The sequence below is a fragment of the Mytilus edulis genome, chromosome 7, assembly GCF_963676685.1.
Source record: "Mytilus edulis chromosome 7, xbMytEdul2.2, whole genome shotgun sequence".
In the NCBI taxonomy this organism is placed as follows: Eukaryota; Metazoa; Mollusca; class Bivalvia; order Mytilida; family Mytilidae; genus Mytilus; species Mytilus edulis.
Window position 1 is genome coordinate 35,717,034 of NC_092350.1, and position 25,920 is coordinate 35,742,953.

Sequence of the window (25,920 nt, forward strand, 5' to 3'; positions counted from 1 at the left end):
CCTGAATAATAATTTAAACAGAAATCATTTGTCAACAGATGATAGAAAATGACATGATAATAGAATAAAAACACAAACACAAACAATAAACAATAAACATAATCCCCAAAACACTGCACAAAAAATAAAGACTAGTGGGATACTCTGTACAATCACTAAATGTAAGTATTCACTGAAGGATAAACAGTATATGCTCCTCTAGCATGGTCAAAGTCAGTTACTTGGGATTTCTATGTGTAAGTATTCACTGAAGGATAAACAGTATATGATCCTCTAGTATGGTCAAAGTCAGTTACATATGAAAAATAAAATCCGCTGAAAATAATCGAATTCTGTTATAAGACATTAGGGTGTAGAAATTTGATTCTATACACAATCATAAATTTAAAAAAAATCTGACAATACCATGACAAAAAAGAAGTACATCGAAAAGAAAACCATCAGAAGAAAAAATAGTCCTCTTTAATTTAAGAAAGTACTTTGCATTGGTATATACTATATAGACAAAAAGATCTTATAAACAAGGTTTATAATTACGTGGAAACTTATTTCATTCCAAAATCAAGATCTTTGTCGTAATAAAATCGACATTGATATAAATTATTGGAGGATCAATAAGTTTCCACTTAAAATCCAACCTTATAAAGATCTTCGTGTATATCCGATACACTAAATAAGGCTTTAGCATAAGAACTGCTACCACTGGTTGTATGGATCTAAATATTTGGACAAACTTAAATATATAAAAAATAAGATGTGGTACGATTGCAAATGAGACAATTTTCCACGAGAGATCAAAATGACACAGAAATTAAGAAATATAGGGAACCGTACGGCCTTCAACAATGAGCAAGGCAAATACACTAACAAAAACACAGAGATGGCGTGGACGGGTCATACATTCACACAACTGAAAGACACTATATAAACACAGATCTGAGAGTACTAGCAGTTACTAACAGCTATAGCTTAAAACCAACAAAAAATTATGCATCCTAGATCTATCAGTTTACATCTAACATTCGATGAATTTAATGAAAAGACGTAACAAACAGTCCGAGAAAAAAACCCAGAATGTACCTATTCACTATATGTTTACGAAACACGATCTAATTGATTTCAACTTTAGAAATAAATTATCCTTTTAAAAGCATGTAAAAGATGATCGCAGATACCAGGGTTATGATTAGTTCCACCTGCATTTCGTCTTCGTCAGACTTGCCAGTTGCCTTCGACAGTTGGTAAGCCAAATTGAATATGAAGTTAATATACATTGAAAACCAAATAAAATCTTAAATAAAAGTTAAGGACAGTTGAGGCTATCTTCGACCGGGGATACAAATATTTTAGTGCATTGAATTTGCAGAAAATGAACGTAACTATATCTGTGATATTTCATGTCAACACAACACACACGCGCTGACGATCGGGCTGGTGATACCTTTAGGATGAAACTAAACGTCCACCACCAGTTATCGATCCAGTGTTTAAAAAAGGATCGACGATATGACAGGCCTTTTCAACTGATTTTTAATTTGTTCTTATAGATATAGGAAGATGTGGTATGAGTGTCAATGAGACAACTCTCCATCTAAATAACAAGTTATAAAAGTAAACCATTATGTTTATCTGTTACGCCACCGTTACAGGTTTTAGAGGGCTGACGCCTTCAAACTAGTTTATCCTGCCACATTATGTATGGTATGTGTCTGTCCCAAGCCAGGCGCCTGTAGTGCAATGGTTGTCGTTTGTTGCAGTATGTCATGTTTATTTTTTCGGTCTTTATTTTGTACATATATTGTTGAATTGTTTTACATTGTCATTTCGGGGCCATTTAGATCTGACTATGCGGAATGAGTTTTGTTTATTTTTGACGGGGAACTATAATAGTTGTTAATTTAACTGCCTTGTGGTATCTTGTGGAGAGTGTTCTGATAGGCAATCATACTACATGTTATCTTTATATCATAAGTAGGTACAGCTAGGTTCACACTGCCGATCGGACCAACTCGATCAATCCCGATCAAGACAAATTAAGCGATCGGGAGACTGGTCTGACTCAATCGACATGAATGTTCGGGCTTGTCTACCTTGGTCGTCATCGATATGACTTTCTACCCGAGAGTTTTTGACATGTCAAAAACATTCGAGTAAGGATAGAGAAGCCAGTCTTTCGAGAAGAGATCGAGAATTTGTCGAGTAGTTGTCGAATTAATCGGAAAAGGATCGTGTATAGATCGAGTTTGTTCGGTATACAAATAGTTTACCGACCAGTACTCGATCATTTCGATCTATACTCGACTTATTTCCGATCATTTCTCGATCAACGCCAACCTGTTCGATATGTGGTCCAGATTTACTCGACCAATACCCGATCGCTTCATAATCACTTGCGACTTCTATGTTTTTTACATCCCAACTCGACCAATACCCGATTTCTACACGACCACATTCGACCACTCTTCGGTCTCTTCTCGGCCAAACACTCTCTAAATATGTGTGCAACTCTGATTAACTCCCGTAACTTTGCTTCTGCAAAACTATATTATTGTCTCTATTTATTTTTTAACTATACGCAAATTCCTCCATGTACAGTTCGCGTCTGTACTTTTGCAAGGAGGTGTAAAATTATAAAAGAGAGACAAAAGATACTAAAGGAACAATCAAATTCAAAGGTCGAAGACAAACCGACACAGCCATAGCGAAAAACGAAAGCCGACGAGAAGACAAACAACAGTCCACATAATACAACATAGAAAACTAAAAACTTAGTAACACGAAACCAAATAAAACCTGGGATGATTTTTGTTTGACTGTCCGGAAATTTTTGTAGTAAAAAATCGAAGATGTGGTATAATTGAAAATGAGACAACTCTCCACAGTAGATCAAATGACACAGAAATTACCGGCGTTATGTCAACGTACGGTCGAATGTTTACAAACACTTTTTTCAAATGCTTTTTGGCGCATTTAAAAAAAAAGAGATGAGACGAAAGACTAATGATTTTTATTTGAATTTGTGAAAGATATATGGAAACAGTTTCACTTGATCTGTGTTTTATGGTATTAAGCATTGTTCAAACGTTTCATAGAATTGGATTGAGTAAAATAAAATTAGAGAACGGAAACTAATTGTTTGGACGTACGTATAGTACTTACGGACGGACAAGGGAAACACTTAATGCCCCCTCCGCTGTAGCGGGTGATATAGACCGGCCTCCGACCCCTATACGATCATGTCGATCTGGTCTGGCCTAGATCAGGCTGAGATCGAGTATAGTTGATTTGGTCTAGCTAGCCGGGAAGAAGTCGTTAACAGGCCCAATCAAGAATTTGGTTCCGCTTGGTCGTGGAAATTTGAACAATCGGGATCATCGAGTTGGTCTGATCGGCAGTGTGAACCTAGCTAAATGCGCGTTTCGTAAGCCACATAAATGTCGCTTGAATAAAAAAAAGTTCCAAACCAGCCAAACAGAAAACGAAGTTGACAAAACTTGAAAATCAAGTTAATTCAAAAAGTTGGGTCAAATACGTCTAATGCTAACTTTGACTGGGGTAGAAAAAACCAATCTATAGTCTTTTGAATGATTCAAAACCGTTTTAAACTTGTTGTAAAATGAACGCCACTGTCGATCATATGATACATGAAACTGGGAATGGAAATGAGGAATAAGACAACAACCCGACCAAAGAACAGAAAACAGCCCAAAACCACCAATTGGTCTTTTACACAACAAGAAAACTGGACTCTGAACAAAAATATGTACTAGTTCAGCGAAAATGGACGTCACACTAAACTCTCATACATATAAATGTACAAAAATTTAAAAAATATATATACAAGATTAACAAAGGCCAGAGGCTCCCGACTTGGGACAGGCGCAACAATGCGGCGGGGTTAGACACTTTTTTAAATGAGATCCATACCCTTTATTTATACATCTAGTTTGACAATGGTGAGTGAACAATGACATGCACATTTGCAGGTTTATAATTGGTATGCTGATATTGAGAGTAGATCTTATATGGCAGAGATTTTTTGGTTTTAAAGTTTCTATCTATCTATTACAGTTTGCAACATAATAGACAGAAATGAAGAACAACATAATGGTGAAATTCGTCATTATCAGATTTTAACTATGAACTAGTTGACATATAATTTTGACCTAATTCCAGCTACTAAACATTTCCGGGAACGCTCATGTTGATTAGTTCTGCAACAAACGAACCAGTAAATTGAAGAAATGCGCTATGTATAAAGGCGAATTACTGTGTGTAAACAAGCTGTAAAGGTTTTTTAATATAAATATAGTTCTCAATACAACATGTAAATGATACAGAAAATGATATAAAAATGGTTAAAAAATGAATAAATTCAACCTTAAAATTAGGTTATGCTATACAAAAAAGATTAACTACTTGTGCAGTTTATCTACATGTAAAATAATATCTTAAGTAGAAATTTTTTTTCTTAGCAACAACTTCCTATACAGTTCGTTTTTTTTTCTCTCTCTCGAGACTTCTTTGTCATTGAAAAGCTACCTCGGACTGAATACATTTTATTTATAATTCATGATCAACTATTGCACTTGCAAAACAGCACTTTTTTGACACTTTTTACAATATCTTTTCTGGCTTATTCGAATGCAATTATATTTACACTCTTTATAAAAATAGCTTTATTTGAATGCAATTCTCGCGCTACAACAGTAGTTGACTAAACCACATTGTTGTCTGTGCCGTTAGATATTGTATTGTTGTCTGTGCCGTTAGATATTGTATTGTTGTCTGTGCCGTTAGATATTGTATTGTTGTCTGTGCCGTTAGATATTGTATTGTTGTCTTCATCTGCGTAGTTATATACTGTTGGACTAAATGTGCCATTCTCTAAGGGTAGTACTTCCGTCGATTTCCTGAATGGAGACATTGATAATTTACTTTTCTTGTTCTGTTTCTGTTGAAGAAAAGCTGAAAAACAAACAACAAGAAGATGATGATTGAATTAAATTCCACACATTTGTTCTTATAAATAAGAAGATATGGTAAGACAACTCTTCATATAAGTCACAATGTATAAAAAGCTAACAATCATAGGTCAAAGTACGACCTTCAACACAGTGTATTGGCTCACACCAAACAACAAACTATAATGGGCCCCAACATGACTAGTGTTAAACAATTCAAACAGGTAAACCAACGATCAAATCATATATTCCAAAGATTTTTAAAAAGCCTTAAAATACATGCTTAGATGTAATACTGTACATATTTATTAAGGTTAAAATGATTTTCCTTCCAACAAAAATTCTGCAAGCAAAATCTTGTCTTCAATATTTCTTCCACTGAGACATGCACACACAGCATGTTTTCTAATAAGACAACAGATATAGGAAGATGTGGTATGAGTGCCAATGAGACAACTCTCCATCCAAATAACAATTTTTAAAAGTAAACCATTCGGCATAAAAGACCGATTTGGAAATTCCAAATATTTGAGATGATACGTAACACGAGACAATCGATACAGTTCATCGTGCTACATAAAATGTAAAAAAAACTACAAAATAATATATTTGGTAGGTGTACTTCAAAGTTCCTCATATAACGACATATATTTTGACTTACATATGGTATTGACAATGATTGTTGGTTGAGAAAAAAGTATGTCGACAAATGGGATGATTTTAGCTTTTTGATTGTGAACTTTCCATTTATATGTTACAAAATTCCAACAGCGCCTGCATTCGGAGTATATACCTACTATATGATACGACATTCTAGAGCTTAAGCCCTGGTCACAACGACCCCACCGTCCCACAATACATCTATGCAGCGCCACGACATGAAAATTGGTCAAATCGTTGGTCATTTGTGGTCATCGTACGACAGTCGCACGATATTGTGAGCATCGTGGCGCTGTCGTGTGTCGTGGGACGAAAATTGGACATGCAACTTTTTTGCTCTACGATTTTTTATCGTGTCACGGTCTTGTGGTTGTCGTGGTAGTGTCTTACCACTGTCGTGCGACTGTCATGCGATAAACGCATTGTCGTGGGTACCAACATTAACCATTTTAATAAAGAAAAATCGTACAACTGTTGCAAGATGACAATCCTACGACTGTCGCAAGACACTCGTGATACGGTCGCATGATTGTCTCACGCATATCCAAGTTTCGTACGATACTCGCACAACATTGATTGTCTGTCGTACGACAGTGGTACGTTCGTCGTGCAACATATTTTTGTTTTATTCAGAAGAATACAATTCGGCGGGAATGAATGTTTGGGAAAACATACCGTCTGTCGTTTAAAGAGGATGACTATTCCACCAGAACGATTACGGTTGATCCTGCTAAATAGACGCCTTGCCGGACTCTAACAAGAGCAAAATATGGTCCTGTTAGCGTTAATTCGAGCCCGTGAACATTATAGGAACCAGTGAAACGCCCGACGATGGTGGGTTAGTCCATGGATCGAACGGCGCCTTATGTTTAGGCAGAATAGTATACACTGATGCTAGAGTTGGAGCGGGAGTCTGTCGATGATTTCGTTGGATTCATGAGGATGGAGCCTGGCAATTCTTTTTTCTCTGTCGTGTACCCATCATGGACATGTCGTAGCTGATGTGACCACTCGAAATATTGTTTGACATTTTGCACGACATTGCCACGACAACTTTTTTATAGATCTTCCACGACAAAAAAATCGTACGATCTGTTGTGACCGGGGCTCCCTTAAGTTTTCTATAATGATTTCCTTGATAGAAATGTTTTGCTTATACGGATATAATATTTGATCAGGGTTTCAAGCGCTAAAAGTTAAAGCCATCCTTTTGAAAGTTAAATGGACTCCATCACGAGCTGGCTGATCGTTACGGACCTTGCCCATGGTATGTTCAAATGGTCGTAACCACAATTCCACCCTCTATTTCCCGATCGTAACAACACCAAATCTGAAGTTACTACGAGTAAGACGACGCCGAGTATCCTATTGGAGCAGAATCTACTTATCCAGCATTCCGGAACACTTTATATCCCACCAAGATTAAGTGAGTTCGTATTGTTCAGACTTTGTTTAATATATGCTGTGTTTTGTGAAGTTGTTTGTGTTATACGACGTTTTTCGTTTTATTTGTCATTGCGTTGTCAGTTTCATTCAAATTACGAGTTTTGAATATTCCCTTGGTATCTTCCGATACTTTTTTAATATGACAAATTGGTATAAATGATGCTTTGTTTATTTGTTATTTATTCCTTAAATATTTAAATCATTATATATATTCTTTATTGTTAACTGAAATCTTTTAACTGATTGTTTCTTTCAAATCCACATGCACTTAAATACGTACCTAAATGTTGAGATATTTTCTCTTGTGGAATTCCTCCGTCTATCGCCATCTTCTGTACAATATCCAAACATTGCTAAAAATAAGAAAAGCTTTTAAAAAGCCTATTTATGTTAAACAGTTGAGCTTAATTTGAAGAAAACAAAATACTTTTGCGAAACCTGTTAATGGATAAAAAAAATTAGTTGTCAGGACTGTTTTCTTTCCAGGTATAAAACACGTATTTAATCCCGAAGTATTGAAGAATTTATATTTAATGGAAGAATAACGAACTGTTCCTTTTTTTCCCTCAGGTACTTATTGTTTAATATATAAAATGTATAGAATGTACTGTCATGGCAAAAAAGAAAGAAAACATAGTCGATTCAATAATGGACATCGATGGGGGGACCGATGGGGGGGGGACGGATTGGCAAACGAAGTTCAACAAATCTCGACGAAATAAATGAACTATTTGACTATCACTTTTGTATCCTTCGACTCTCTATTACATGTATTTTATATCAATGTATATATATACGTACCTTTAGGACTTTGGCTTCAGATTTAACTTTCTTCAGGTCATTAGCGATATTTTTCTTTTGTTTGTAGAGAAGTTTCATTCTAAAGTGTTCATGTTCTATAACCGATACAACTAGACCTAGAAAAAATAATTCTCACACTGTTAATTTAAAGACATACCCTAAAAGCTTTGTTTTTGTCATTCAAAGAACATGCACTTTAGATCAGTTGATAGCGCATGTCTTTGAAACCATTCCTGTCGAATCAATTACCTGCGACAGGTTCTAACCTAGTCCGAGATTACTCTGACGTCCAACGGCTGTTTTGCCAGACAAGCTGGGGCCGTGGGACGTCAGAGTAATATCGGACTAGTTCTAACCTCATTTAACTGTCTTGTATATAAAAATGATAAGAAAATGTGGTATGATTGCCAATGAGATAACTCTCCACAACAGATTTACTGACACAAAAATAAAGAACTATATATTTAGCGTACGGCCTATAACAATGAGTAAAATCTGACCGCATAGTCGGCTATAAAAGGCCCCGATATGACAAATGTAAAACAATTCAAACGAGAAAACTAACGGCATACTGTATGTTCAAAATAATGAACGAAAACCAAATATGATACACAGCCACAAACGACAACCATTGAATTACAGACTCCTGACTTGGTACAGGCACATAATGCTTTAAATAAAGCTAATACTAACAATGACCACTGCCTTTTTCTCGATCTTGATATCTATATAACTAATGGAAAGCTGAATACTAAAATTTATGATAAAAGGGATGATTTTTCATTTCCTATCGTTAATTATCCGTTTTTAGATGGTGACGTTCCCTTGTCACCATCTTACGGTGTTTATATATCTCAACTTGTACGATTCGCTCGTGTATGTAACAATGTTTTAGATTTTAACGAGAGAAATTTATGTATTACTGAAAAATTATTACACCAGGGTTTTCGATATCACAAACTAGTAAAAACATTTACTAAATTTTATCATCGGTATAAAGACATCATTCGTAAATATAGCTCAACATGCAGACTTCTAATACGTTCAGGTATTTCACATCCAATTTTTTATGGAAATATTCTTTATAAAGCACAAAGATGTCAGTATTCACCTCAGAAACTTACAAAACCTTTGAATAGACTTATTAAGAAGGGATATAATTACGATACTGTTGTCAAGTCATTAAAGATTGCATATGTTGGCGTTAATATTGAGTCACTGATAAGGTCTTTGCATCGGAACTAAACACATTTATTCTAAAAACAGTTGTTGGCATGACACGGATAATGTTCTTCTCATATATGTTATGATGGTATGATACTAAACCCCTAACGGGAAGGATTGTGCCTGATGTTCATATGATGAAATCATAATCTTTCAGTCAGTTTAATTGAAGTCTGGAGCTGGCATGTCAGTTAACTGCTAGTAGTCTGTTGTTATTTATGTATTATTGTCATTTTGTTTATTTTCTTTGGTTACATCTTCTGACATCAGACTCGGACTTCTCTTGAACTGAATTTTAATGTGCGTATTGTTATGCGTTTACTTTTCTACATTGGTTAGAGGTATAGGGGGAGGGTTGAGATCTCACAAACATGTTTAACCCCGCCGCATTTTTGCGCCTGTCCCAAGTCAGGAGCCTCTGGCCTTTGTTAGTCTTGTATTATTTTAATTTTAGTTTCTTGTGTACATTTGGAAATTAGTATGGCGTTCATTATCACTGGACTAGTATATATTTGTTTAGGGGCCAGCTGAAGGACACCTCCGGGTGCGGGAATTTCTCGCTACATTGAAGACCTGTTGGTGACCTTCTGCTGTTGTTTTTTATTTGGTCGGGTTGTTGTCTCTTTGACACATTCCCCATTTCCATTTTCAATTTTACATACATAATGCGGCGGGGTTAAACTCGTTTGAAGGCGACAATCCTCCCCTAGCCTGGGACATCGGTGTAACAGTACTACATGATACAAAATAAGCATATTTGTGAAGATACAGCTTATCAAATTTGGCGTAAAATTTAATTTTCGCAAATTCTAGATCGTACTTTTTGTTGAACCAGTATTTACCAACTAACAATGGCTACAGAATACTAAAGAACATGTTTTTTCGGTATGAATGAGCCGATAGAATGAAGGGTTTACCAAACGAGAGAGCAACCTAACATAAAAAAAAACAGTTATAGAGGTATGCACGTATACGGTCTTTAACCTTTCAATCACCTCGAGTTGGTGTTTTAATAGAATTTTCAATTGAAACAATTTTGAAAGTTCTAATATGATGTAAATAACTAAAATACTTATAAAAAAAAACTCCAGCTTTTCAATATTCTATCATAATGTTTTTGTCAATAAGTTCTGTTCAAGCATGACATTGCGGAACAGACGTTTTATTCTGAATTATCATAGAATCATGTTTAATAGCGTGGACAAGACCATGTCTTGGCGCGCTCAGATTATCAATGGACTGGGTCAGATTCGTCTGTAACGCCAACTTGTCATATTGTACGTGTTATAGACAATTTTTAATTATGGGTCGCTAAAGGTTCTAAACGCTTAAATTAAAAATACGAATAACTAGCAGAGGAATAGACCTTGTGTGTTGATTTAAATGTTAAATACTTAAACTTTGTTTTTTGACCTCTGCCAGACTGAGCGAGCGTAACACCACTTTTATCAATAGCCGATGGCAAACAAGTTAAAAGTAAATGATTCAGTATTATTACCAGCATAAGTATTGCGGTTGTCCACGCTGTTATGAAAATGATTCTATAGGCATTACACTTACTGTTGACTACTCGGATTACTCTCCATGGCATCAGGAAAGCCAATATGATGACGAAGTCTTGGATTTTATATGCACTTATTCCTTTCAAAAAGTAAACATCAACAAACAAAGAGCAAAACACAACCATACAATCAAACATCTGAAATAAACAAAAAACACCATCATTGACTTCCTTCATGAGTTGAAGTGACGATTTTTAAGTTTATTTGATTTTGGACGACTGTTATATTTTCTCAATTACTACAAATCATTTAAGTGAAAATTTGTTGCCTTATTGTATATACGTTATGTTTACACAGAAAATATATAAACATGTTCTCTCATTATTGAAAAACTTATTGAACATAATACAGAAAGGGTATCTTTTTGCTAAAGTAAAGAAGAAATCTTTAATGGTAACTTACTTCTAATTTCCTTTCGAAGAATGCCTTTCCATAAGAAAATATCTTAAACAGATTCTGTAACAAAAGAAACAATTAGTTCGAGTAATATTGTCATATATATAGTTTTTATATATTAATCAAAAGGAGCTAACCTTCTAAAGCTGACTATGCAGTATGTGATTTGCTCATTGTTGAAGGCCGTATATAAGCTGTTAATTTCTGTGTCATTTTGGTTTCTTGTGAAGAGTTGTATCACTAGCAATCATACAACATCTTCTTTTTTATATAACTATTAACTTTTGGTTTTGATACTATTTTTTGTGTCCAAATGATTAAAAGTTGTCTGGCAAAAAAATAAAACATTTCATTAAACATCACTTGCTACTTTATCAAAAGATTTGTATACGTCTTTTTTAATATTATTTTATTAGGATATTAGAAACTGACTTCGTAGGTGGCACATAATCTCACATGGACAGTTCCCTTCAGTAGATTTTCGCCTGTATTTCCCCCCAAACCTATACAGTCCTTTAATATTTGAAATCTTTTAATGTTTATAATTTGATAATTCAGACGCACGTTTCGTCTACACAAGACTCATTAGTGACGCTCAGATTAAAATAGTTAGACAGCCAAACAAGTACATAAAGTTGAAAAACAATCAGGATCCCAAAATTCAACCTAATGTGTTTTTGTAAGTGGAGTGGTGGAAAGGATGTTTTTAAATAGAAAGTTAGCTCACCTCTACGGCTAAAATACATAGAATTGAAATGCTAGCTTTGTGGAAAGCGTGTGCTAGGACTTCTTCTATGGGATGCTCTTCAACATGTCGACTATTATGAAAATGTGTATGATTTATTCTGTCTATTATAAATTCATCAATGTGTGAAGGTAATTCTGTTCCTCTCTTCACAATAGTATGTTGCAAAGACAATTCTGTAATATTTTCCGCAGATAATGACCTGCCGTGAGCCATCGTAAAATTGTCCCAGCCTATTTGAGCATGTAAAATATTGTCATAGAGAGGTTCAATATCAGATTTTCCTATGTTATAAAGCACATTAGGGTACAGCATTTTCATTTCTGAGATGAACGTGTGAGTAACATCGTCATGTGACTCCATCAGAGCTGAAAAAAGAATGAGAATCATTTTAAGACAGTTTTTTTTTATCATCACTGTTTTCGTATCTTTTTTCAAGAATTGCATTTCTGTTAATATTGACAATGCAAATTTCCATAGGAACTTCTTACTATGAAGTCTAAAAGATATATATCCTAGAATGGAAAGTTTATATGCACTTTTGTTTCTTCAAAGGGCGAAATATAGAGCTGTGAGGCATATTTTCAACGTTCATATGCCCCGACCTCTAAGAGTTTAAACTAACACTAAATTTCTTAACTACCCCTACCTTGACCTTAGGACTACCACAAATTTCAATATCACCAATATGCATATGTACTGGTAACATTCCCAAGTTATGCCTCTATGATATCATAACTGGGAACCAGTACGTAAACAAAAAATAATTTTCAGTATGAATATATTATATATCTCCCAAAAAGAGGCGTGGTTTGAGAAACAGCTGTATTTACAAGTGCAGCCTAAAAGGTTTAATAAAGCTTGACAAGTTTCATTGCACTAAGGGAACTCAAATTTTGAATATCTTTCCAAGATATCTAGTTTATTTTAAGCTCATCCGAGATAGTGGATGTCTATCTCTACATGGTAACGCAAATACAAAAGGTTAATGCAAAATGCGAAAAAATACAGATTCAATTTAACTATTGATGTCTAAGATATCTTAGTTGGTAAATACAAAAGGTTAGTGCATAATACGAAAAAAAAACACATATTCAATTGAACTATTTATGTCTAAGATATCTTATTTGGTTTTTAGCTCCTCGTGACCATTTCAGACGATTTTTTAATAGCATCGTCCAAAATTACGGTTAATACATAATGCAAATGAAGACAATATTATTCTCTAGGCACTGGCAAACATTTAATTGTTGCTATGTTACAACATACATGACGTTTTTTCACAGTTTATATGTAAATTTTGTCTTCTGTTGTATATATTGTTTTATTTGAATTATCACAATTCGCTTATACAGAAAATATCCATCAGTATAAATAAGCATAACAATAATAACTTGTTTAAGACATTTTTTTCTTAAGGTTGAAAATTGCCGGAAAACCATAAAATTCCAACTATAACACCGTAAAAAATATAATGAAGAATAAATATTTCGAGTGAAAACATGTTTGTTACGTTTAATTGGAAGTATTACGTTAAAAGTTAAAACAAAAGGTTAATGCATGACTACCACTTTATCAAATGAGTATTGATAGTCTCAGATGCATGATTTTTTTTTATATTAATTATTGCCTTTAGACTAGCTGTCAGTATCTGCAAGTATTCTCATATCTTAACTTTGTTGTCGGGATACATAAGTACTTGTCCACGCCCACTCTGTTTTTGTCAAATGTATTTCTATTTGTATACATCTAACGAGTTTAAAAGCCTTTATCAACCGTTTTTTTTAGTTTGTTCTTATGTTGTATCTGAGACTACTATATAACATAGTAGTCTCAGGTTGTACTGACTATGCGGTATGGACTTTGCTATTTAATTATTGAAAGCCATTCGATGACCTATCATTAAATTTTTAATGTAAGTGGCATTTGATATTTTGTGAAAAGTTGTCTCATTGGCAATCATGTCATATCTTCTTATTTGTATATGATGATTTTGACTGATGTCTTTAGAGCTGTAGAGCTTGATTCTTACCCTTGATGTAGTACATGTCAAGTACTAGCTCTCCGAGAACCAGGATACAGTCGATAATATTTAACAGAACAACACACAGCAAGACCGGTTTAGTGTGAACTAACTTTTCTCCTTTCATTTGTATTCTGAAATTGAGCACAACAGACATTTAAAGTTTGATGGTTCTCAACTAAAACAAAGAAAGAAGAAAAAACATCTAATTTCTAAGGTAAATAAAAATTAAAATTAGCATTCCTTCAATCAGAGACATATATACACAGAGATTGGCAACTCCGTGAAATCCCGTAAAAGATCGCGGCCCGGGATGAGATTCTCGTCGATAAATATTAGAACATGTAATCAAGTCAGGGATGAATAACCTCGATAAATTATCAAGAAAAGCAATGGGAAAATGATATCATAATTTTTTCCAAAAAAAATACTTGAATGTTATATTTATATTTAAGTATTTATTGAGAAAAACAAATTTCAGCATTTCTTGATTAAAAATTCAAATCTGGTAATAATCAATAGTTATTTAAGAAACTTTTCTGTACCACATTTCTTTGTTACAATAAAAAAAGGTTTGCTCCTTACAAACGTGTGTCCGGTTTTCCGGTAATTAGTCCCTTAGAGTTGTGACTATGACTGTTGATTCACAGGTGTGCGATTACACAATTTATTGCCCTCCGATCACCTGAAATTTGCCGGAGGTGAAGTTCTAAATGGATTAACACTAAACAAATGCAAACATATTAATTGTACCCTGATCTGAACTTTATTTAAACAGAAGCCCCAGAACGGCGTTTTGCATTTGCGCCGATCTGCATTTCATTTGCGCCGATTTTTTCTTTCATTTGCGCCGATTTTTTTTTTCATTTGCGCCGATCTTTTTACAGGTAAATTACAGGTGAAATGATATAAGAAGATGTGGTATGTATGCCAATGAGACAACTCTCCATCCCAGTAATGTTATTTTCCTTTATCATTAAAGACCTCTTCCGTTAGCCAGTTGTACATATGTTATGAATTGTCAATCATAACATGTATAAAACTGTTGTCTCCTGCTTAAAATCAAGAAGTAAAAACCTAATATAAAAGCACTTTGTTTATACTTAAATGACGAATTAAAAATATATGTGCAGCATTCAAATCCATAAAAACGGAATACATTCAAAACATAAATCTGTTATTGCCGAGATGTATAGGCACCACATCTAATATATTCCTTTCTTATGATTTCGCATCTTCTATATTTGGCGTAATTGTCGATAACGAAGGCCATCTTTTTCTTTGTCTGGCATACGTACTGGTGGGGGCATTTCTAGAGTTCGCATTTTCTCACAGGGAAGCTATTAAACCAAGAGTTCCAAATGGTGAAGTTGAAATCATCCCTTCGTTAATTTTATGGACGCCATCACGAATTAGTTGACCGTTATGGAACGTGTGTACTTGTACGTTGTCTTAGAATGTTTGACATTTGTCATCAGAAGAAGCGGAGCGTCAGACAATGTCAAACGTGAAGCAGTCATCGACTTCATTTAGGGAAAGAAATGGTAAGCTGAAACATTGGGATAGCCATTTACCAATTGCAATGTCACTTGATTTGTCTTTATACTCTGTGCTCGGCCAATATAAAAGTATAAACTTACCTGTAACTTACCTGTAAATCCAATTAGGAAAAAATATAAAATCGGCGCAAATGAAAAAATGAAATCGGCGCAAATGAAAGAATGAAAATTTTCAAAATCGGCGCAAATGTCATACGCCCAAACAGAAGTACGTATTTATTAAATAGGCACTGGCTACGGTTACATGGAAATGTAACAATAATAAAAATATTATTGTTACATTGGAGACTAATTGCCGGAATGCAAAGTTGGGTGAGGAACCGATTAATTACAAATGTAACAATAATTACTGAGGCTACGGTTACATTACGTTATTGTTACATGAAAAACAGCAATGTACGCTAGATTGATCAAACTTAAATCTTCTATAGTTGTATTGCTTCATTCTTTCATATGTACTAAATAATACTTGTAATTTAATACTGATAAATAATAAAATATTATTATTCAACAAATGGTGTACAACTTGAATAGTTTTACTACGTATTAATGGTTTTGATGTTCTTAAAGATACTACTCAAGATTAGGAGTGTGACTTCAAAGGCGAAAAATATAGTTCAATGGTTTCACTTTTTTAAAGTATTTAACTGCACACCTACTCTTATTACTGTCATTATACTTTGGACCAAATTTTGTTTATGGTGAAAAAAATAAAACTTGGGATGGGTTTTAAACGAAAATGAAACAATATCAAGACATACATTTCATACAGCTTTATAACTTGACGCAAATTGATAATCAAAAGCAAAGTTTGCTAACTGTAACTTAAATACTAAGAAATTCTGTATGTACACGTATCCGTGGAGGACGTAATTTCGTTCATCAAAAATGTGTCGGACTTTAAAAACAACTTACTGGATTTGTAGAAATGGTCATTGTAAATAACAAATTACAGTAAATAAATTGTATGTTATAAATGTCCTCAACTTTTATTATTTAGTACATATTACTAGTCCCATCGTACATTGCTTTTTTTTCATGTAACAATAACGCAATGTAACCGTAGCCTCAATAATTATTGTTACATTCGTAATTAAACAGGTCCTTACCCAACCATGCATTCCGGCATTTAGTCTCCAATGTAACAATAATATTTTTATTATTGTTACATTTCCATGTAACCGTAGCCAGTGCCTATTAAATATTAAAACGTGAAAACAAAATTAGTAAATTAACATGTCTAGAAGGGAAAGATAACTCCTTGTTCTTAAATAAAAAATATGATTCGTGGATTTTTTTTTAATGTCCCCATTTTATTTCTTTGAAAATTGATTTCCGTGACTTTTACATTTTAATATCTGTATGGTGTTTCAGACTTTTATGAAGGAGATTAACATGCACAATTAAAGTTACTTTTGAGGGGTTCCGGGATTTGTGACCCCCCCTTTTTAAACCTTAAATGTTTTTGAATTGGGATATAAGATACATCACTTTTAAAAATGGCTATTTCAGCTGCTGGATTTGGTCTTCAAATCCCATGGAAGATATCTATGTACATTAATTAATGATAATTATTAATTAAATACATATTTGTTGGAGCAGTAAAAGACATCACAGCACCGACGATGTATACATAAGGAAATGAGTGAAGCTCTGAGCTTGGGTGGTTACTGATTTGTGATGAGTTGATTAATGAACATATTATCAAGCTTGGATGCTTGCGAATATATCAAAAGTTAAAGTTTAAATAAACGTAAATTGAGAAAAAATGTATTCCTTTTTCGGCATTGTTAATTAATTCAAATTGAAATTTGGCAATGAAAATAACTTCATTTCTATGCCAAACTTTGCACATTACACATGCAAGTGAAATTATGTCGAAGTCAGATTTTTTATCATGGGATGACGATTTAGACGACTTTGAACTAGCATATCTTCTTGGTGATTATACGGACACTGATACTAATGTTGACTCAGTCTCTGCATGCAAGAAGCCAAAAAAGGTCATTCAGTGTTCAGGATATATGTGTCCCGATTGCAAAAAAGTGTTAAAAACAATCTCTGGCTTTCGTGGTCATACAGCAAAACAACACGGAAAGAGCAATTTGAAAGGTTTGTAATATTTTTGTATTGTTTGTCCCAAATATATATATTCCCATATTTCATGAACACTTTTTGTTAAGATATAAAAAAGGATATGTGGTATGATGGCCAATGAGACAACTATCCACAAAAGACCAAAATGACACAGACATTAACAACTTTAGGTCACCGTATGGCCTTCAACAATGAGCAAAGGCCATACCGCATAGCCAGCTATAATAGACCCCGATAAGACAATGTAAAACAATTCAAACGAGAAAACTAACGGCCTTATTTATGTAAAAAAATGAACGAAAAACAAATATGTAACACATAAACAAACGAAAACCACTGAATTACAGGCTCCTGTCTTGGGACAGGCACATACATAAATAATGTGGCGGGTGTTAAAAATGTTAGCGGAATCCCAAACTCCCCCTAACCTGGGACAGTGGTATAACAGTACAACACAAGAGCCAAGTTACCTCAAGAAATAATTTGTTTTTATTATATAGAACATCGAATACATTCTGCCATAGGGACTCATTATATTCTAAAGTAATACTGAAATTCTTTATTACCTCCACTTTGCTTTTTGTCTTCTTGTGATCTTAACATGACTGTTATCCAATATCACACAAATGACAAATCCTTTACCACTAACAGAATGAAAACAACATTGAATTAAAAATGTGCCGACCTAATGGTGTAGTATTACTTGCTGTCAATATTTTCAATAACAACAATTTCTATCTCTTCAAAACAAGGAGATGTTGAAAATGAGAATACTATCCAACTTGAATTTATAAGCAATTATAGATCTCTGTGCATCCTTTAACAATAAGCAAAACCCATTCTTTAGATATACAAAACATGTGATATGATTGCCAATGAGACAACTCTCCACAATAGACCAAATGACACAGAAATTAACAACTATAGGTAAGCGTGCGGCCTTCAACAATGAGCAAAGCCCATATCCCAATTCCAGCTATGAAAGGCCACAAAATGACAAATGTAAAATAATTCAAACGACAAAAGTACTTTGAATTCTATATCTTTTTAGTTGATTTGTTTTGCTCACTCTTCAATTTTCTGTGTAGTGCCTTGATGACTGTTATTCGTCTTTTTATTGATATTTTTTTAATTTCTGTGTCAATTGCTTTCCTGTGAATATTTGTCTAATTGGCAATCATACCACATCTTGTTTTTTTTTTTGTAGATGTGTGTTCCTTTTTAGGAGGTTGTTGTCTCATTGCTTCAACTTATTTATTTTTCTTGTACGATATATAGACAAATAAGTACAAATATCATATGTGTATATATGTCTCTGCTTCAATCCATGAAATAAATGACGACAATCATCATTTTACCGGGTTTATTTGTTACTGTATACCAATCGCGCTGCTGTCTATTTTTTGTTCGTTTCCATGTAAGTTTTTTTTTAAACCTTAGTATTTTCACTATTCATCGATTGAAAAGGTTCCAAGTTCCAGTTTGAAGTCATCTTTACTATCTTATCAATTTGTGAACATATTCAGTCAATTTCTAGTTATTTGTTAGAATACTGCAATTGTAGTCTGTGTTACAAAAGAAATTCTGACATCAAATTCAAGTGTTTTCTATTCAATGTGGACTTATTGAACAGTAAAATTATAACACTATAATTCAAAAGTAGTATGACTTGGATATAAAGACTTATACCCATGATTTATAAGTGGACGTGACAGAGTAAGACCGGTGACTTTCAAGTGTCAGTGGATGATATCAGATATTCAATGTTCTGAATTCTACTGAAAAACTACACTGAAGTTTTTGTATAAAACAAATGTAGTCTAATGGATTTATTTTCATAAGGATTGACTATCTCTGACTCCTTCCGCCACTGGAGACAGCAATGCCGCTCACTTGGAGATGATATGAAAAGATAGGGCGTTTATTGGACCATATGCGATATACATTTGCCCTGTAGTTCCGATCATAATTTGTACGTAAAATCCATCAAACTGAAAGGACGTGCTTGAATTTATGATCACTAGAATTGCATTTTAAAAGACTGACTTTCGACTTTAGTCTCTTCGGTGTAGTTTATCAGTGGCAGTGAAATATTTTACACTATACGATAGGCAGGAAACAATCAATTTAACTCTATTAAGATTTTTACATTTATAACAAAAAATTGGAAAATAAATAAACCTACCTTTCGATCGTTGTTTTCGGAGCCCTATTTTCTCTTTCAATTGCATGTTCTAATTCTTGTTCTGTTTTATCTAACACAGTGTGACATCTGGCTAGTGCAAGGGTTCCTGAGGCAAGAGCCTATAATGCAAGAGTTATACAATGAAGTTTTTATATTTAAAACAAGCGCTTTTCCTCATTTTAAACTTCTATGAATTAAAATTTTATGTTAAAATAGAGGTATGTTCATATTAATGTTTTCCACGACTAATTTAATTAAACAATCTATATGGAGATTGTTCACATAAAAATTCATTGTAAATTATATTTATAAAAACCAAAAAACCAAAAAACCACCAACATGTTTAGAACAAACAATCAAAATCCCACTTCTGTTCCAGTTTTTGGTGTTGATAAGTCTTTAGTTTTCTATGCTGTATCTTGTGTATACTATTATTTGTATGCTTTTCTCTTTCTTTTTTAGCCATGGCGTTGTCAGTTTGTGTTCGATCCATGAGTGTGACTGTCTCTTTGCTATCTTTCGCCACTCCTTTACAATGAAGAACAAATAAGTTGTTTAAATAAATATGTAAACGTATTTACCTGAAGCCCTTTAGCTGGCCTCTTTTTCGTCATGTGTATCCTTCTGACCTCAGCTGAAACATATATTTCACGAAAAGATTTGTGCATTGTTTTTTAGAAAAAAAAATAATTACATGTCTAACTTAGGCTCTTCCAAAACATTTACAGTTAACTATTTTGTTAGAAATTTTTATACAAATCTATATATTAATCGATGCTTATCCTTTGTTTTCAATCTCTATATTAGATAAACACTCATTTTGAAATCAATTATTTATAAACCTTTTCTCACAAGTCAACCAGAAGCTGTAATAATTGTGTCATAGTATAGGAAAGCATAACAATGATTATATATGGAAAACTATTAAGTTAGACCAAGGAGCTAGCTCTTTCGTATACACAGCTAGGTTGTATGTAGAAAGAAAAAAGAAGAAAAAAACCGGCATCAAATCGTCATAGGAATAAGATATATTATAAGACTATTGTGCATGTCGGCTTCCAGTTGTATTTACGGAAGTGGAAAAACAGAAGTTATAAACAAGTTAATCCTTATTGATTTATAAAACGGAGACAGCTCACAGTACGATAGTCTGAAACACCAACTTAATCATATTATGGTAATTATTCAAAAGTCTTTTCTGATTAACTCAACACAAAAAGTCTTGCAGAGATCTGATAAGAGAGTAGCGTGTACTGTAACACCAGAGCTGTGGGTGGCTTTTACGACATATCAGTTATATTTCTCCAGCACAAAAAAAACCCAACAAGAACACGCTATATTTTTACATATTCTTCTCCTTTGAAATCATACTAGTGCTTCAATATTTTTTATTTATAAGGATTTATTAATCCTTTATATTGCTATTTGGAAAAGAATAATTTGCACGGGTTAGCTGTTTTGTTGTTCAAGCGTCGTATATTTTTTACTCATTGTCGACATCTCTTTTCGTTCACCGGGGGAGACATAAGTTATACACAGATAAAAATTGTTCAAAACAAGTACAAATACTTTAACTTAGTACAAAATACACTACAGCACACACCAGAAGTCACCATACTATTATGACTCTCACCACACATAACTGAGCTAGAAATCCGCTTTAGATATCATTTTTTTCCCAGTTTGGCGCAAAGGCGACGGAGGAGACAATGTGATGATTTTAAGATTTCTCCTTGTTTTTTTTTGCGTTGCAGCTTGCTATCCCATTACCGTATATATAAATAAGTATTATTCACTGAATGCTTCTTCATTTTATAAGTTACCGACTCTTTGACGTATACCCCTTCTCTTCGTTCATTCACGAGAGGAATATTTATTTTTGTTTGTCGTAAGTTGCTAGTTCATTGCCGTGTACCTCTCATCTTATTGTATCCAATAGATGCATCTTTGGGGTTTTTTTTTGTGTCTTACTTTGTTGACTTAAATTTTGTATATATCACAATGATATTTTATTCACTAGATTATATTTTTTTTTTGCGTCGTAGGTTGCGTTGTTTCTCATTGGCGTATACCTCACATCTCCTGATTCACTAAATGTCTAACGTTGTTTTTTTCCGATTTTTTTTGTCATTGTGTTGTCGACTTAATCTGCAAATTACTTTTCTCGAGCTTAAATTCTTTGATTTTATTTTTCTTTTATATATACCATTAGCATTTATATCACAATAATGTGGTTAATAAAAAGACCGGGGTGAAGAAATTCATTCCTTAATGAAATGTCAAAATCTATTGGATGTATGAACACTTGTAATTCTAAACTGATACGAATTTATTAGTCCTAGCCTGAACTACAGTAAGCTTAATCATCGCATAACTTAAAATAAGAACATGCATGTGTGCAGAGGTTACATTTTGTATTTTGTCCAAAATCGGGAGTCTGTAGTTTAGCGGTCGTCATTGGTTCATGCCCGTCATATTTGACTTTCGAAAATTGATTTGTTATAAATTAGGCCGGTAGTTTTCTCGTTTGAATTGTTTCACATTTTTCAGGTCGGAGCCTTTTACAGTCGACCGAACGGTATGTTTTCTCATGGCTGAAGGCCGTATACCGTGGCTTATAATTTCTTACATCCAGTAATGATTTTTGAACAGTGGTGGATAGTTGTCTTAAAGGCAGTCACACCACATCTCCTAATTTTTATAGAGCCGTAAGTAGAGTTTAAATCAATTAATGAAAAGTATATCTTGTAAAAATTATTTTCCGCCTTAGGTGAATATATTTACAAAATTGTAAATCAAATATTGATTACTCATATATGGAAAGATTTACAAACCGTACAAACGAACTTTGTTTAAATCATAGAGATGGTAAAAAGACACATGACGGTCATACGCCAACGAGACAAGTACTGAGCCTGTATAAATTCAATGGTAGTTATTTGTTGCTGTGTTATATTTTTGTTTTTCGTTCATTGTTTTGTGCATAAATAAGGCTGTAAGTTTTCTCGTTTGAATTGTTTTACATTTGTCATTTTGACTCTGCTGTATGGGTTCATATCATTGTTGTATATACTATAGGCTGTACAGTGACCTATACTTGTTAATTTCATGTGTCTTTTGTGGAGGGTTACCTCATTGGAAATCATATTACATCTTTATTTTTTGTAGTCATCTAAGAACAATGACAAAAATGTCCAATGTATAGTAAAAGCCAGACTTTGGTATCTTCAACGTACACATACAGATATATATAGTCTTCAAAAATAAGATTCTTCACAAATGCCGAGCTCTAAATCGGTAGAAATTAAACAGAAGCAAGAAGATCCGAATAGAAAATGTTACCCAAATAGTTTCATACAATTAGTAAATGGATATGGTTTCATGATATTTGACAGGGAATTGGTTTCAAATTATTTGACCGGGAATAGTTTCATATTGTTTCACAGGAATTGGTATCAAATTATTTGAGAGAGAATTGGTTTAAAAATGTACGATACGTTAACAATAGATTCATACTATTTGACAGGAAAATGGTTACATATTTTTCAATAGAAAAATGGGTCCACACTATTCAACAGGAAATTGGATTCATACGTCACCAATTCCCTAAAAAGAAGATTTTCTGCAAAACAACAGCATGAATTGCCGTGAATTATGCTGGGTAAATTGGTGATGATGATAATGATGATAGCTATTTAACGTCCAGTGGCAAATAATCCGATAGTCAGGACGAGAACGTGTAAGTATGTTATGAATATGAACACTGCTTTGTACTAGAGTGACACGCTGAGATAATTTTTTAACATGCTACATTAGGAGGTATTACATCTTACGAAGTCTATCCAAATTATTTTTGCAAAGAATTGAGTTTAAGTCGGTGTTACGGGGCCGTCTTAGACTTGTAGTGAGTTGAGAGTTTTTTTTTTTTTTTTTTTTTTTTTTTTTTCTCCGTGTTGAAGGCATCACTGTGACTTTGAGATAAAGAAAGCAATAAAAGCGTGTGTTTTTGTTTGATGTTGTGCATGAACTGTTTATGTGTTCCGTATCCTTTGTTTTTTCTATATACATTGTAGATCGCTAGGTAACAGTGCACAGGGAGACATAAGTCACTTAATCCAACCAGTCTTTAATTTTACTCCTTCATGTCGCGTTCTCAGCGGGTAAGGTGGGTTAATTGACATGGCAATGAAATTATTAACCGATTGTAGTGAAAATGAAATTCATTGCGAAAATTTTAATACATACACTTATGTGTGATAAGGAACGGACAATTAAAAAAGATAACATTGTTATCTATTAAATAAAATAAAATATCCACCAAAAAAACATTAACAACAAAAAGACCTCCACAAAAATATGAAAAATCAAGCAAAAAACCTTCCGGCAGATTTTGACTCAAACTCACCAACTATATATACATGAAATTCTGGCCTCTAAGTTTGTCTGTCACTGTTAAAAGAATCCTTGGCACAAAACAAGTTTTGATTATAAATCCGCAGTTTCAGATTGAAGACAACTGAACACAACAACTATACTCGAAGTCCAAATATTGAGTGGCCAGATTGAAGTGGTTTAACTTGTCTTCTAGATGATCTTAATCTCATCCGTCTTAAAACCCCATGCTACGGTCTGGTTAATCCTTCCCCCTGAAGACTGAATCAATTAACCTCTCGCTTCGATAGATATTTTTAATAATATTTTGATATTCAAATAAATTGTTCATGCAATGATGCCTTAAACAATTTAACAAGCTGTTCGGTTCAAAGGAAAATAGAGCATACACAGATTTTTTACAAAGTGTACTGGAAATATTTCAATGATCGTTGTAATAGCAATTAATTTCTTACATTTCTTCAAAGCTCAAAAATAGTATAAAAATCTTAGGCCTAAAGTTCATAAATATCACAACTCTATTATAACTTTCTACAGAAGCGTATTAGCACTACTATTGCTCAGTGGAGAGTGGAAATACCAATTTTAAAGTCTTGGGGTTTAATAAACATGGCCTTGAACTACCGACCTCCCGCCTTGGTAACATATCTGAATAAATATCGTACACCAGCACTTAGTTACATATAATAAATATCGTACACCCGCACTTAGTTACATATTTTAATAAATATCGTACACCCGCACTTAGTTAGTTACATATTTTGATAAATATCGTACTCCCGCACTTAGTTACATATTTTAATAAATATCGTACACCCGCACTTAGTTACATATTATTACATATTTTGATAAATATCGTACACCCGCACTTGCATGGTTACATGTTTGGATGAATATTCTAGTAAAGTTATTATATTTTTCCCGTTATTTCTGTTTGATAAGAAAAAGAGGATGTACAACAGTATAAAAAAGATAAAAAAGAAGAAAAAAATGCTCACCCGCTGAAATCGGTTTTAAAAGTGGATTCGAAGCTTTTCCATTTGATTCCATTTTTTTCTTCTTCTCTTATGAAATCTTTATGTACATTTAAACTAATTCTATCAAAACACACAATATTACATAATTTTGAAAAATTTGTCGTAACAAAAAACTAAGTGGTCTATATTATGTAAACATAGACATTAACGTGTAGATTTAATTATATTGGACAATTATTGTTTGTGTAGTGGGAAATCTATAGACAACAAATTACCGCCAAACACCTCATGCTCCTGTACTGGTCCGCCATTTCATCTAGTAATGAAATTAACACTTGACATATCAATGTAGCAAGCTTATATTGCACTTAATTGGTTAAAATTTGTGTATGCAAAGACCTTGATTTTGTATGTACATGATGATGCAACGTGATTAAATTAGTGATTCTGTCTCGAGGATTCTGTCACCCTGATCGCTTAAAGATTTACTGTTAATAGATTGACATAATTCATTTTACATCATACTCATACTATGAAGGATATCAGTTAGCCTTACACTTAATGTTTCCTTTTATTGGTATTGGTGTCGTTTTGTACACGTTTTAGGCGTTTTTATATACATACCATCTTCATGCCTTATATATATATATATATCATGTACTGTATTACGACGTTAGATTAAAACTGACGAAGAAAGATAACACCCGGCCACCGAAAGCTTTATTATTGTGAAGCAAAGGTGGTCGAGTGGTATAGCGCGTCGGATTCAGTTCAAGCGATTTGATGTCACGATAACTCAGTAGCATGAGTTCGAATCCCGGCGAGGGAAGAACAGAAAATTTGCAAAAGCAAATTTACAGATCTAACATTGTTGGGCTGATGTTTAGAC

General features: G+C 33.6%; 1 protein-coding gene across 3 annotated transcripts; it reads right to left on the reverse strand.

Moving 5' to 3' along the window:
• Positions 1-4,280: 4,280 nt before the first annotated feature.
• Positions 4,281-25,151, reverse strand: LOC139481360 (uncharacterized). Of its 3 annotated transcripts, none has more exons than XM_071264655.1 (11): positions 25,053-25,151; positions 20,244-20,296; positions 19,663-19,781; positions 18,044-18,121; positions 13,831-13,955; positions 11,781-12,166; positions 11,060-11,113; positions 10,656-10,794; positions 7,872-7,987; positions 7,351-7,423; positions 4,281-4,968 (listed from the first exon to the last, which is right to left on the reverse strand). In XM_071264655.1, exons 1-11 carry the CDS (start codon positions 25,102-25,104, stop codon positions 4,718-4,720), a joined length of 1,446 nt encoding a protein of 481 aa, XP_071120756.1. In that variant the 5' UTR covers positions 25,105-25,151; the 3' UTR covers positions 4,281-4,717. The 3 variants fall into 3 exon arrangements, with proteins under 3 accessions (XP_071120756.1, XP_071120757.1, XP_071120758.1); XM_071264656.1 differs by lacking the exon at positions 25,053-25,151 and adding an exon at positions 24,068-24,352; XM_071264657.1 differs by lacking the exon at positions 18,044-18,121.
• Between the last annotated feature and the right edge of the window lie 769 nt (positions 25,152-25,920).